This window comes from Silurus aristotelis (assembly GCF_946808225.1).
Source record: "Silurus aristotelis genome assembly, chromosome: 3".
In the NCBI taxonomy this organism is placed as follows: domain Eukaryota; kingdom Metazoa; phylum Chordata; class Actinopteri; order Siluriformes; family Siluridae; genus Silurus; species Silurus aristotelis.
In genome coordinates, this window is record NC_139576.1 from 19,862,876 (window position 1) to 19,875,430 (window position 12,555).

General features: G+C 37.4%; 1 protein-coding gene across 5 annotated transcripts in view; it reads left to right on the forward strand.

Annotated features, from left to right (window-relative positions):
• Positions 1 to 745: 745 nt before the first annotated feature.
• The window catches only part of ubr3 (ubiquitin protein ligase E3 component n-recognin 3), a 42,008-nt gene continuing 30,198 nt past the window's right edge, over positions 746 to 12,555 (forward strand). For 4 of the 5 annotated variants that reach the window (XM_083536666.1, XM_083536668.1, XM_083536669.1 and 1 more), the window contains exons 1-19: positions 746 to 1,377; positions 3,735 to 3,874; positions 3,986 to 4,138; positions 4,607 to 4,756; positions 4,861 to 4,901; positions 5,223 to 5,289; positions 5,414 to 5,544; positions 5,750 to 5,978; positions 6,567 to 6,746; positions 7,018 to 7,151; positions 8,154 to 8,240; positions 8,362 to 8,427; positions 8,594 to 8,683; positions 9,392 to 9,520; positions 10,039 to 10,091; positions 10,294 to 10,427; positions 11,035 to 11,120; positions 11,687 to 11,828; positions 12,307 to 12,403. In XM_083536666.1, coding sequence (XP_083392792.1) covers positions 947 to 1,377; positions 3,735 to 3,874; positions 3,986 to 4,138; positions 4,607 to 4,756; positions 4,861 to 4,901; positions 5,223 to 5,289; positions 5,414 to 5,544; positions 5,750 to 5,978; positions 6,567 to 6,746; positions 7,018 to 7,151; positions 8,154 to 8,240; positions 8,362 to 8,427; positions 8,594 to 8,683; positions 9,392 to 9,520; positions 10,039 to 10,091; positions 10,294 to 10,427; positions 11,035 to 11,120; positions 11,687 to 11,828; positions 12,307 to 12,403 — 2,540 coding nt within the window. In that variant the 5' untranslated portion in view covers positions 746 to 946. The remainder of the gene's footprint in view (positions 1,378 to 3,734; positions 3,875 to 3,985; positions 4,139 to 4,606; positions 4,757 to 4,860; positions 4,902 to 5,222; positions 5,290 to 5,413; positions 5,545 to 5,749; positions 5,979 to 6,566; positions 6,747 to 7,017; positions 7,152 to 8,153; positions 8,241 to 8,361; positions 8,428 to 8,593; positions 8,684 to 9,391; positions 9,521 to 10,038; positions 10,092 to 10,293; positions 10,428 to 11,034; positions 11,121 to 11,686; positions 11,829 to 12,306; positions 12,404 to 12,555) is intronic. The other variant, XM_083536667.1, reaches the window with a different exon arrangement.

Below are 12,555 nucleotides of genomic sequence, written 5' to 3' on the forward strand. Positions count from 1 at the left end.
ATCCCATCAGTTGGATTAAGCTAAATTGCCAAACAAAAGGAACAGCTGACTATCAGAATAACTTCAATGACCACAGCTGTATGATGATTACTCCTAAACACGATCCAAAAGAGTCACAAGCTGCTAAGTGGATCTACAATATTTTGCACACTTGATCAGACAAGTGTATAGGGCAAGAGGAAAATGGTGACCCAACAACCAAACTCAAAGCAACTAGTTTGATCCTGAGCATGGGCAACTGTAATGTCACATGTTCTCCCCTTGTCCTTGTGGGTTCCCTCTGGTTTCGTTCCACTTCCCAAAAACAGTCAAGTAGGATAATTGGCAACTTTTAAAAGCCCCTAGGTGTGAATGATGTACATGTGTGAGAGCAGGGTGTCTAGTAATGTTCAATGTTCAGGTATTTTCATAGACTTTAGATCAACCACAACTTTGACCAGGTTATTGAGTTTGTTACAGTTGCAATTACTCATACAATATATATATATATATATATATATATATATATATATATATATATATATATATATATATATATATATATTTACTTTGATTTATTTTTCTTTTTCTAGTTAAAATGTATTACTATACTTTCTTTAAAAAAAAAGTCTATGTGTAGTCATCTGACCTGCATGACTCTGTCGAACTTCTGATTTATCTGTGGTTGCTGTTTCTCCTAGGACGCATATACATATGAATTATTTTGTTGTTAAAATTCATTACTCGCCTGCCTTCCAAAAATAGTAGTCTATGTGTAGTCATCTGACCTGCATGGCCATGGCAGATAAGCAGCATCTAGACTTACCAGCTGATCGACCGTGTCTTATTTACTACCAGGCTGTGCTGTCAGTGGGCCAGGGCTATCTCTGTGATATCGCGAGAAAAGTCGCGAACATAGCAACAAGACAAACCAAAATAAATTGTGTACAACAGTTCGGGGTGAACGATGGCGGCGTCGCTGCTACGCCGGGACAAGAAAGCTACAGCCGCTTACTTAAAGGCAGATCTCAATCGGATTGACAACAGCTCCGGGCTCCGGCAACTTCAGGAACTGCTGGATAATGTTCTCAATCCGGAGAAGCCGGCGGCGGACACCGAGGCCCTGGACTGGTGTAAATATCTACTGGCAGGAGGTGAAGGCTTCGAGGAGTTCTGCAAAACCGTCCGCTCCTACGATAACGCGACGCTCTGCGGCTTGGTGTGGACGGCTAATTTTGTAGCATATCGCTGCCGGACCTGTGGCATCTCGCCCTGCATGTCACTCTGTGCCGAGTGCTTCAACAACGGCGACCACACGGGCCATGATTTTAACATGTTTCGGAGTCAGGCTGGCGGGGCCTGCGACTGTGGAGACAGTAATGTCATGCGAGAAAGTGGGTAAGTTCGTGTGCCTGAGCGCTACACGCTATCGCTAGCTAGGTATCCGGCTATCCATTTATAGTTATTAGCTAGCTTATGCAATATTACCAGCTAACCTGACGTGTCTGATTTGCACGTGTACAGGTAATTGTCTTCAACTGAATGCGTGTCATGAGCGGAATAATAAGAATTAAAAACACACAATAATTAGCAATGCTAAAGAGAAGCCGTGCCTCCGGTGTTCCTAGCACGGTATCACTGTTAGCCTAGCTTAGCCTAGCTGCACGCCTTGCTGAGTGTCAGTAGTTTATTTTTAACTATGGAGAGCCCCACTGACAGCTCTCGCCTTTTTCTTACGTACATCCAATTACCTTTAAATATACTCAGAAAAATAAGAAGAAAAAGCTCTAATGTTTAATACGCTGAATGTGAAAAGTGTTGCATGTGCCCAGTGTTTTGGTGGACCTCCAGCTCTCCAGAGCTCTGCTGTGTGTGTGTGTGTTGTGATTTTTATCCAAACGTGTTCTGGGTAACGAGAAAGACCGACCCCCCCCCCCCCCCCCCAAACCATTTCCATTAAAACGTGATGCTCATAAATAAAAGAATAATGGCACTGATTGCACTGTTCATTTCCTCATTACAGCTTGATACTGCACTCAGATTTCTCCTGCACTTTCTGATTCCGTGTACAGAGTTAGAGTAGAGAGCTTTCAAAGGCTTTGGTGCATTTATTATAAACAAAATCGGTCAATACAATTGTTGGTTAAAAAAAAGAAAAAGTTCTGGTACCAGATAATCACCAGCCAACGCATCATGTGGTGCAATAGAGGAAATTTGGCAGTGCAAATCAAGAACAGGGTGTAAAACAGAAAAATCTGGTGTGCAAGAAGACCACCACAATAAATAAAACGCAACGCAAGAATTGTCATTGCATCATATGGGGCGGGAAAGCAGGTGTGGTGGTGGGGGGGGGGGAAGTCTTTTTGGTACACAGAGCAGCATAAACCGATCTGATTTGGCATAAACCAAACCAGTATGGAAGTGTTTACACAGTGAGTTCTGATCAGAAGGTCATGGGTTCAAATCTCAGCTCCACTAAGCTGCCACTGCTGGGCCTTTGAGTAAGACCCTTAACCCTCAATTGCTCAGCTGTATAACTGACATAACTGCGATTCAATTTGGCTAAAGGTGTATGCCAAATGCTATAAAAGTAAATCTAGTCATTTATTCCTCATTTGCACGGTTGCTGTGGAAGTCGAAATGCATGTGATGAGAACCAGGTTCAGACACTAATAGTACAGCTACGTATTTGACATAGATGGCTGAGATGATGTAATGGGAAGAGGTTAATAAAACTGGTGCACAGTGGGAGAGTAAATTGACATGATGTTAAATAATGCGTAAGATTGGATACAAGTACAATAAACGGTAAGTAGTAACTCTGTATTGAATATCCACATCTGCAAGTGGCAGTGATCAAATAATAAAAATGTAGTGCAGTATGAGGAAGTCTTCACTGTTAAGTACTCTGATGGCATGAAACGAGATGATCTAAGCCACAGCAGCACCACTCAGAGACTTGTATACTGTATAACGAGGCTCTATAATTTAATCATTCAATTATTTTTTTTTTTACGAGTAAGACATTTAAACTTTCTTTACTGCTAATCTAAGAGTACAGAAGGCTGCAGCATCATTCATCAGCTGAAATGATACTCTTTTGTTTTATCTGTTGTGCTTGTGTCGTCTTGACGACTGAAGCGTTAATCCAAATGTTTTATTTGTTGCCGTTACGGCTATAGGATAATTACAGCAGCATTAACTACTGCACGATTTAAACGGCAAAAAACGAGGGGATTATTGTCTGTGCTGCTTCTTACATGTTGCAGGTGGTGTTTTGCATTTGGTATAATGGAACTTTTGTTTAGTATCAGTGTTGCTTTAGTAATTTGTGTTTTCATGTGACATAAAGGCAGTGATTTTATAAATTTTGTGGAAAAATGCACCCTGAGCAAAGCAAATTCTATAAGCCAGTAATTTATGTATGCGTGTAAGTTTGATTGTGTATAAAGTGAGTACACCCCTCAAATTTCAGCAACAATTTTATTATATCTTCTCAAGGGACAATAGTATAGAATTGAAACTTGGATATATTTTAGTCAATACTTTTCAGCAGACCTGTGGTGTATCTTTTTAAAATAACTTAAGGATAAGGATTTCCCTTAAGGAAAAAGAACAAATGTACATGCAGTGTGACAGGTATTGTGTTTTTAATGAATTATTTTACAGTATAAAGAAGTGTGGTTGTTGTATGTTTATACAGTATTTAATAAGATTTGATTTGATAATAGATTTTTTTTCCTTCAATTCTGCAGGTTTTGCAGAAGGCATCGGTTAAGAACTGGGGAGAATGTTCCCTCGGTCCCTAGAGATCTGCTGCTCATGTCTGAGATGGTTCTTCCTCGTTTTATCGTCAGCATAATCCAGTACCTAAGAGAGGGCTACACGGAGTCAGGTGAGGCACATAGTCAAATTCTTGCACTTGCAAAACAAGTTTAAATTTTTTATAAACATAATAATGATCGTTTAGTCTTAGCAATGATATGTCGTTACCATGTTATTTCAGAATCTGCCACAGACAGAGATCTGCAGAAGGTCCTTCAACAACTGGAGCCTCAGATTTCTTTCCTAGAAGACCTCACTAAAATGGGCGGTGCTATGCGCACAGTTCTCACTAAAATTTTAACCAATCAACAAACCTTTAAAGAGCTTAGCATGGGTAGGCATCTCCAGTGATTCAAAATATTTTGGTTTAATGAATGAACACTGCATAGAATGGGAAACCATATTATTTAACTTGTTTTTTTTAATAGCTATATAGAATCTATCTATCGATCGATCGATCTATCTATCTTTTACAAACGTTCACACACAGAATGTAGTTTGATAACGGTTTATACAGAATATCAGCTTTACAAAGTCATATATTGTACACTTTAAGTAGGTTTACCCTGCCCCAGTTGAATAGTACACTCAGTACTAGTAGTAATAGTAGAAGGCTGTGCAGCACTTAGCTTTACTGTAGCACATGTCTTGGTAATACATATGTGCTACTGGTGTCAACTTACCACATTATCTGAACTCTGAATAATACATGAATGAAATTTTAAGAGCTGTAATATGAAAGCAAGCCTTTTGTTATCAGGTAATTGAGGGAACCACATTTAAAATTTCTCTTTGATCACAGGCCAAGAGGAGAATGTGTATGCCAAGCGGAACTATGAGAAGTACCTGTCGGCACTCAAGAACTCGGGGCTGGTATCTGTGGAAGATAAGGGGTCAACTGGGGGAGCAGACTCTTCTGGTTTGACTGGAACTGGAGCGCTTGGCTTGCTGGGTAACGCTTTCTTATTATTGTTTGGCAGCTCCTTTTATTTATACATATGTACTGCTTTTCAAATTTTTTGCCCTCTCATACTCATTTTTATTTTTTTTCTGTAGGAGCCACAGCAGCAGCCAGCCCAAATGAGGAAATTAAAGAGGTATGCTCTAGATGCACATGGAACTCCCATCTTAAAGACAAACACATTTTTACTAAGGAATAATAAATTATAATCTGGTTAATGCCCCTTAGGCAATTTAAACATTTAGAATTCTCATATTCATACCCTGCTATTGTTTTTCTCAAAAAAGAATACCCTTATGTGTTTTAAGTTCAGCTCCATATTAAATTATAAGGTGCATGAATATATATATATATATATATATATATATATATATATATATATATATATATATATATATATATATATATATATAATAAAATTATTATTATTTTTTTTTTACACACTTCTAATGAACAGGAGGATCAGGATGGTGGGCAGAGTGTAGGTCAGAGAAAGAGAGTAAAGCTGAGTAGCAGTACCAAAGGTGAATGACTTCTCTTTGTCTGTCTAATATATATAATTTTTTTTGTGTGTATTGATTTTACTTGGAAAGAGAGGTTTCCTAAAATAAAAAAAAATAAAAAAAATACTTGTTGTTTTTGTTTTAGATCCATCTATAATGGACATTCTAAAACATAAATGCTTTTTAGAGGAGTTATTGTTTTGGACTGTTAAATATGAGTTTCCACAGAAGATGGTTACTTTTTTGCTCAACATGTTGCCAGATCAAGACTATAAGGTATGTCTTTCATACTGTCTGCATGAGAATGGATTTTCATTTATTTATTTTTAGCTATTCTGATTATTTCATGCAAGAGTTTAGACAGAGCTTTTGTTTTCTTTGCTTTTATTTGTTGCAATAGTCTACTTCATAGAACATGAGATGATATATGAGGAAGCTAAGTGGCTGGCAGATTCATAATTCATTTGCCTTTCTCCTTCAGATCACTTTCACTAAAACGTTTGTACAGCACTATGCCTTTATCATGAAGACTCTGATGAAGAGTCATGAATCAGACACGATGTCCAACAGAATAGTTCATATCAGCGTGCAGCTGTTCAGTAATGAGGAGTTAGCACGTCACGTGACTGAGGAGTGCCAGCTACTGGACATCATGGTTACTGTGCTGCTTTATATGATGGAGAGCTGCCTTATTAAGAGTGAGCTGCAAGGTAAATATACTAGTATTAGTATTAAGTGCACTATAAAGATCAATAAAAAGATGTAAGGCTTTAATAGATAATACTTTATAATTAGCTTAGACACTGAATGTTTAATATAAATAGTATATGTTATATTTAAGACTATTTAAGTGTGTGGCAGTCTGGGGTAAAGTGCAATTCACCTTAAAAGTCGGGTTTCAGCATTTTTGCCTAAGCAAAGCTGTGCTGATCATATTGGATAAGGACCCAGATTATCAAACAAGGAGCAAAAAGATGACTAAATCCTTGCAAACCAAGTGTGATCTCCTCACAGATTGAATGTCATGCAAATGAAAGTTTTTTGCAAGTCGAATCAATTCCTGAGTCAGATGGCAGCCAGAATGTCAGCTGTCTGTCAAATTTTTGTATTTGTTTGAGATGCAATAAAAAGGGAAATTTGTTAGTTTAGGAAAACATTTTTTAGAATATTGTAGTAAATGTAAAAAAAAAAGTCACTGTATGATTGGGTTCTTCCAGACCTTCTCCACACACAAAAAGGTCATCAGTGACGATGTAACTTGAGTGTGTAATTAAGGTACCCTTTTTCTTTTGTTATAGATGAAGAGAACAATCGTCATGTGGTGGTGAACTGTGGTGAAGCTTTGCTGAAGAACAACACCTACTGGCCTTTAGTTAGCGACTTTATTAATATTCTCTCTCACCAAAGTGTAGCCAAGCGATTCTTAGAGGATCACTCGCTTCTCATGCTTTGGATGAGCTTCGTCTCCTTTTTTCAAGGTCGGTTACATTGTAGTTTGCATTAGTTTTGCCATTTCAGTTTCATTGTGAAACAACATTGCATTTTAACAGAACAGGACATGTATTTATGTCTATATTTGTTCATTTATTTATATCATTTAATTAAGGTTTCTTCATGTGTCTTTGCTTGTTTTAATCTTCCCCCAATCTTCTTAATAGTAGTGCTTCAGAATAATAGCATGTTGTCCTGTTCTTTTTGGGGTTTTTCCCCCCCCCCCTTTTATTATCTGGTTCTTTTATCACTTTTCAGGAATGAATCTAAACAAGAGGGAGCTGAATGAGCATGTGGAGTTTGAATCTCAGACATACTACGCGGCTTTCGCTGCTGAGCTAGAGGCCTGCGCTCAGCCTATGTGGGGGCTTCTCACACACTGCAAAGTCAAAGTAATCTCCTGATTGGATATACAGTAGCTCTATTTTTAAATGTACATTAGCCTTCTCAATTTAGATCGAGTATATAAAAAAAAAATCTACATTTACATTTAGTTTTATGACATTCAGCAGACGCCCTTATACAAAACGACATACAAAAATGCTTTGAGTTTTAATCAGTGAATAAATTAACACTGGTTCACTAGATTACAAATTTAAGACAAAGCAAACTGGGAAAAGTGCTAGTTTAAGTGTTTCAGGAAGAGGTAGGTCTTCACTCGTCACATCTAGGGGAAGTTAATTCCACCACCACCAAAACAGAGAAGAGCCTTAAAGTATACTTACCTCTTTCCCTAAGAGAAGGTGGGAACAGTCAACCAGTGCTAGAGGATGTGGGGCAGTGCGAGGTGTGATGAGGTCTCTAAGGTAAGTGGGTGCTGGTACATTTTTGGCCTTGTAGGCAAGCATCAGTGTTTCGAATCTGATAAGTTCAGCTACTGGAAGCCAGTGGAGGAAGCGTAGCAGTGGGGTGGTGTGTTCAACTTGCCCAAGTTCTCCCACAAGTCGCACAGCTGCGTTTTGGATCATTTGCGGTGGACGAATTGTGTTCCGGGGAAGACCTGCCAGCAGAGAGTTGCAGTAGTCCAGTCTCGAAGTGACAAGAGACTGAACAAGCACCTGAGCAGCCTGTGTGGACAGAAATAGTCGAATCCTTCCTATGTTTTAGAGAAGGAACCAACAAGAGTGAGTCACATTAGCAACGTGTGAGGAAAAAGACAGTTGATTGTCCATGGTCACCCCAAGGTCACGAGCAGTGACTGAAGATGAGTGTAAGCAGCATAGCATTAAAATAAAAAGAAAAAGTTATTTTAAATGTTTCTGTCAGGGTACTAAACTCTCTCTCTAACTTGAGAAGGTTATTGTGTATAATATGGCAGTCCTTACATTATAATTGACAAGACAAAGCGAAACGGAGGTGTTCACCATGCTTGTGTGATTGATTTTTTTTGACAGGAAACACAGGAGTACACCAAAACAGTGGCACGCTACTGCCTGGAGACTTTGCAGATATGGTTTGATGCCATTGGGTTTGTTGATGAGGTACCATATTTTATGGTTGGCAGCATTTATGTTATGTGATTTATATGATGATGTTTTTATTTGTGCTGCACAAGTCTGGGATGTTGATTTCTGTCTTTTTTTTTTCCCCACTCCCTCTCAGCCTGCTCCCAATCAAATAACGTTTCATCTGCCATTGCACCGCTATTATGCAATGTTTCTTAGTAAGGTAACAAAATCTAACATGCTTGATATTTTCAAACAAATTACAATTTAGATTTTTAAAGAATTATATTTATATATAATTCATAAATAAATGTTTAATTCTCCTGAATAACCTGTTATGTATTTATTTTCGAAACACTAATCTGATCCATGTTTTTGATTTGGTCCAGGCTGTGAAGTGTCAGGGGTTGGACTTGGACAGTCTCCTCCCTGATCAGGAAATGCTGATGAAAATTATGGTGCATCCTCTTCAGATACAGGTAACTTAACACCTGTGTCCTGAATAGATGCACAGTTTTCTGATCAGTTAGAAAAGATGTTCTTTCATTGTATGTACCTACAGGTATTGTGACACCATGAGGCCATCTGGTGCATCTCAGCTAGTGTGGACCAGATATGTTAGAATTGTGCTTCCTTTTGTATCTATCGAGTATTCTAATGATTATTCTATTCTAATCTATTAATCGGATAAAAAGTACTTTTCCTTTAATAAAGCGCAATATTAAATATAGAAGAGAAAATAAGACGAGTCTCTTAAAATGAAGCAACTTGTTTTGCTTTTTTTAAACATTTTATTGCTGAAATTTTATTTCACGAATATCTGTGAAAACAAAACCAATTTAGTGCATTTAATCGCCAAATTACATTAAAATGTAAATACAAATATATAAATAAAAAAAATAGAAAAATACACTGTACGGCGTTTAGTTTGAAATGATCGCAAGCTTTGGAACCTTTCGTCTTTTTTTGGCCTGAATCCTATGGAGGCCCGTTTCCACCACAAAAAACATGTACTGTTTGTAAAAGACTTGGTTTTTTTCTTGCAATTCTGACTTTATTTCTTGTAAACATCCATAAAGAAGCAAATATTTGCATCTGAATACATTTCTTTGTGTGCGAGATGTCTGCTTTTATTTTTAAGTGTTTATTAACTGATCACAAAGCATTTGTGTTCTGTGTCTGTGTAGGCATGCCTGTCTGAGATTCACAGCAACATGTGGGTGAGGAATGGATTGCAGATTAAAGGGCAGGCTATGACATATGTCCAGTCACACTTCTGCAACTCTATGATTGACCCAGACATCTTTCTGTTGCAGGTATTATTTATTTATTTATTTATTTATTTATTTTTAGAACCATAGATTTAAAATCCATGTTATTTACCAGATCTTTTATTTAAACAGTCCAAGGAAATTTTTTTAAAACATTACAGTTGCCAAATTCAGCAAGAAACAAAAATGACATGATTTGCTGAGATCTGTGCCAAGTGTTTGTGGAATGCCACCTAATATTGCTTCAAAGTGAAACATTTCTTGCTGCATTTTTTTTGGTAGCATAAAGCTTGATCATCTCAACTTGTTGTGAAAATGTCAGGTGATTTACTTGTATATTTGTCAAGACAATAAAAAAATATGGTTGATCCTGGGTGAGTATTATGAGCTGGTATGTCTTAAATACAGTAAGAATGCAGTACAGTATGGATTCTGTCTTGGCACAATGTCCAATGGTAAAAGTGCCATACAAGTAAAATAAACTGAATAAAACCTTTGGGTAAATCTTTGTGTATTTGAGTCATGCTGTAATAATCACTGTTCACATGTTTTTTGTTTTTTAGGTGTGTGCATCACGGCTAGATCCAGACTACTTCATTTCTTCAGTGTTTGAGAGGTGTGACTCAGAGTACTTTCACATAATTCAACCTCACTTTCTGTTTTACTATTCATTGTTCCAACAAACAGTTTTCCTGGTCCATCATGAATCATATGCTTTGTATCATGCCAATTGTTAGCATGATGATTTCATTAATACAAAATGTACTACTGGGCACATTCCTTTCCTATTTAAAGCGTTTGTTATGCTTGCATGTCAGGTTCAAAGTAGTGGACTTGTTGACGATGGCATCGCAGCACCAGAACGCAGTGCTGGACGCAGAGCAGGAAAGACCCATGTTAGAGGGCGCACTCACGTTCCTCGTCATATTGTGTAGCCTCCGTGTTCACCTGGGTTTGTACTCACTGTCTGTATGCTTATGTGAATATGGTGTTGTGTTTCAGATCGTAAATGATCTTATCTTAAAATCCTTTGTGCAAGTTACGCAACAAACATTTCCATAAATAATAAATACCAATAAATATAGTAAGTAGTGTAACTGTTTAGGGGTAATGATGATTTGAAGAAAAAGAAAAAAAAAAAGTTTTTTTTACTTTTGTTTGCCCTTTACCTAAAGAATGTGTGTTTATGTGCTAGAAAAAAAAAAATGACTGAAGCCACTGTAGCCTTTGCAAACAGTTTAATCAATTTAATCTGGTGGACTCCTGTTGGATTCTAGACACATCTAATTAAAGCAAATACTTTGCACCTGACCACTATTTGCTATAACCCAGCAAATGATTTGAATCCTTTTGTGATTAGGAGATTTCAGATTTTAATTAAATTAATTTTCAAAGATCTCAAACACAACTAGAATTAGTTTTGTTCACAATGGACATATTTGTTTGTTGCTAAATCTGAATTTGAAATTCAACAACCAATCCAGTTTACATATCTACTTTCTAGTGAAGATGAATAAGGGTCATTTAGCTCACTTTTTGTTTTGTTCTCCATCTATTAGGCATGACTGATGATGAAATATTGAGAGCAGAAATGGTGTCACAATTATGTATGAATGACCGCACGCACAGCTCTCTTCTTGACCTTATATCCTTTACTACCAACTTTTGTCTGTTTGTTTTTTTTTCCCCTTTTGTATAGTAATGTGGCTGATAGAACATCATAATCAGAAAGAACTTTAGTGCCCAGTATGTTTGCACTTGAAAGAAGTTTGTTTTGGTGACAGAAGCTTCCAGTTGCACAAATTTTATTTTATTTTTTAAGTAAAATGGAAATTACAAAGCAAAATAACTAAAGTTATTGCAGGTTGTTTTTTTAAATAAAAGAAATAGTCTTATTGCACAAAAATGTACAGAACATGGTCATCAGACAGCTGTACAGAAATCTAGATGTATATTTAAATGCTTAAAAAGGTGACATTTGCTAGTAACACCCAGATCTTTGTCTGGGGGGCACCAGATAGTGGCATTGTGTTCATTGCAGTGTTAAAGAGAAAAGGCCCCAAAAATAAATATAAAGGATATGGTAAGATTTGGATTGCTATTACAGATACCAAACACAGTGCATTTTATTGTTGTAATCTGAGCTTGTCTTGTTTTCCATGCGCTTTGATGCTATGTTTTTATTATGCTGCTCCTTAACAAATACTGCAAATCCCAGAGAACCCAAACCCAAAGAGTGGGATAGTGCCTGGCAGTTGTAGCTTTGAGGATATGCTGTCTGCTGTGGCTGATTTTAAAGCCCCAGTGTCTGAGCCTGGTGGTTCCATGCAGCAGGGCATGTACACGCCCAAAGGTGAGCAACCACTACTGATGTCTAAGTGTGTTGTTTGTGCCTTTCTTTTTTCTTTTTTTCTTTCCTAACTCTTTTGGATAGAGATTCATATTTATGATCTTACTAGGATTAAAGATTTGTGTTTGTATTCAATCCAGCCCAATTGCTCCAGCATGAAGATGCTTTTACCATTTGAGAGACAATCTCAATTGTACCTACTGTTTAAAAACGTATTTGCATATTTAAAGAGCACGTGTGCAGTCTCTCATTTGCATATTCTTACTTAGAAACTGCTTTCAATATCCAGACTAATGAAGAATGTAAAGACTTTTGATTATATCTTTAAAGCCTATTGCTCTGCATTTCTCGTGTCCACCTCATGATGGCACTCCTGTTCCATTGCTGAAACTTCTGTGCTGCTGCTGATTCAATATTTGTTGCTTTTTAATGCTCAGATGTGTGTTGAATGTGATTTATGGCGTTTGCTTGGTTTGTTTAGCGGAGGTGTGGGAAAAGGAGTTTGACCCAATCATGGTGGTCCTGCGCACAGTTTACCGACGAGACGTCCAGTCAGCGATGGACAGATACTCAGCATTGTGAGTGACCTCTTCCAGTCTCCATAAACAACTTTTGAATATTATTCTTAGCTGCAGAATTCTTTTAGAGCCTCTGCTCCATGAGTGTATTAGGAACTTTTTCTTCCACCACGATAAATCATTCGCTCTTCATGATTACTGCATCTTCTGTT